Consider the following 1,086-nt stretch of genomic DNA (forward strand, 5'->3'; position numbering starts at 1 on the left):
GCTCTGCACGTGTCCCCCTGGCAGGCTGGGGCTCACCTTGATGGCAGCCTCTCTCAGGGCCTCCAGCCGCTGCCGGCTGCTCTCCTTCATGTTCACCACGTCCCTGTAGTCTCCCTGCAGGGCTCTCTGAAGCCCGTGGATAGCCTGGAAGACCGAGTTTTCACTCTCATTTAGCTCCTTCTGGAAAATCTCAAATGTGTGCACCCGAAACAGCTTCTCTCCATCCAACAGGCCAGCCTCTTCTTCCACAGCTCTGATTGCATCTTTCAGTTTGTTCAGAACCACATCCTTCTGGCGAAGAAGCCCGGAGAGCTTCCTGCAGCTGCCCAGGACCCACTGCCGCCTCTGAGCGACAGCCGCGCCCCTTCCCCAGTGTAACTTGATCGCGTGCCTTGCTACTTCTCCATGGTCTGCAGCGCTGGTGGTCAGGTGAAGCAGTGGAAGCGACACCCAGAAGAGTCGCTCTCCTAAAACCTTCATGGTCCAAGCACAAGGGCAGGGCAGGCACGCCAAGGCCTTCTGCTATGTCGAGCTCGCATCTTAGATACACATTTTCAGCTGGAAAACAAATGTACAGTCACGTACTGTTAAACAATGACTCATTACTATTGAGATCAGAGTTGAAGTACTAATAATTAAGTCCAAAAAACTGTCACCTTTCTGAAGAAAACGTTATTTTCCCTAGATTAATATGGAAATCTGAACTATTCATCACACCTAGACTGAGGTCAAGTACTGAACGTGAAAGTACTGCTTATGGTGCCTGGTGAAGCAGAGAGGTCAATGGTTAGTTACATCTGAATTTAAAGTCAAGTTTTTTAAAGAAAACTTAGCCTCACCTATCTATGAAATCCACCATGTGCAGAAGATGAAAACCAATTCTACTTAAGAGGATCCACATGTCAAAGGCCAGACACTTCCCCTATCACAAATCAGTGAGCTGCTGGCGCACCACACTCAGAATCATTCCAGAAATGAAATCTTCTGAGATACCATTAGCTTGCTCTGCAGCTTTGCCTGCTTTCCCTGCTTTCCCAAATCATTTAGGGTTTTGCTAAGTTTCCTGTCAGACTATGGTTAAGTGCT

At 48.4% G+C, this 1,086-nt stretch overlaps 1 protein-coding gene across 1 annotated transcript in view; it reads right to left on the reverse strand.

Annotated features, from left to right (window-relative positions):
* The window catches only part of TMCO3 (transmembrane and coiled-coil domains 3), a 54,097-nt gene that overhangs the window by 46,334 nt on the left and 6,677 nt on the right, over positions 1 to 1,086 (reverse strand). The window contains exon 2 of the mRNA XM_008572923.1: positions 37 to 558. Within this exon, the coding sequence (XP_008571145.1) occupies positions 37 to 480 (444 nt within the window). The 5' untranslated portion in view covers positions 481 to 558. The remainder of the gene's footprint in view (positions 1 to 36; positions 559 to 1,086) is intronic.

The sequence above is a fragment of the Galeopterus variegatus genome, unplaced genomic scaffold, assembly GCF_000696425.1.
Source record: "Galeopterus variegatus unplaced genomic scaffold, G_variegatus-3.0.2 Scaffold848, whole genome shotgun sequence".
Lineage (NCBI taxonomy): Eukaryota > Metazoa > Chordata > Mammalia > Dermoptera > Cynocephalidae > Galeopterus > Galeopterus variegatus.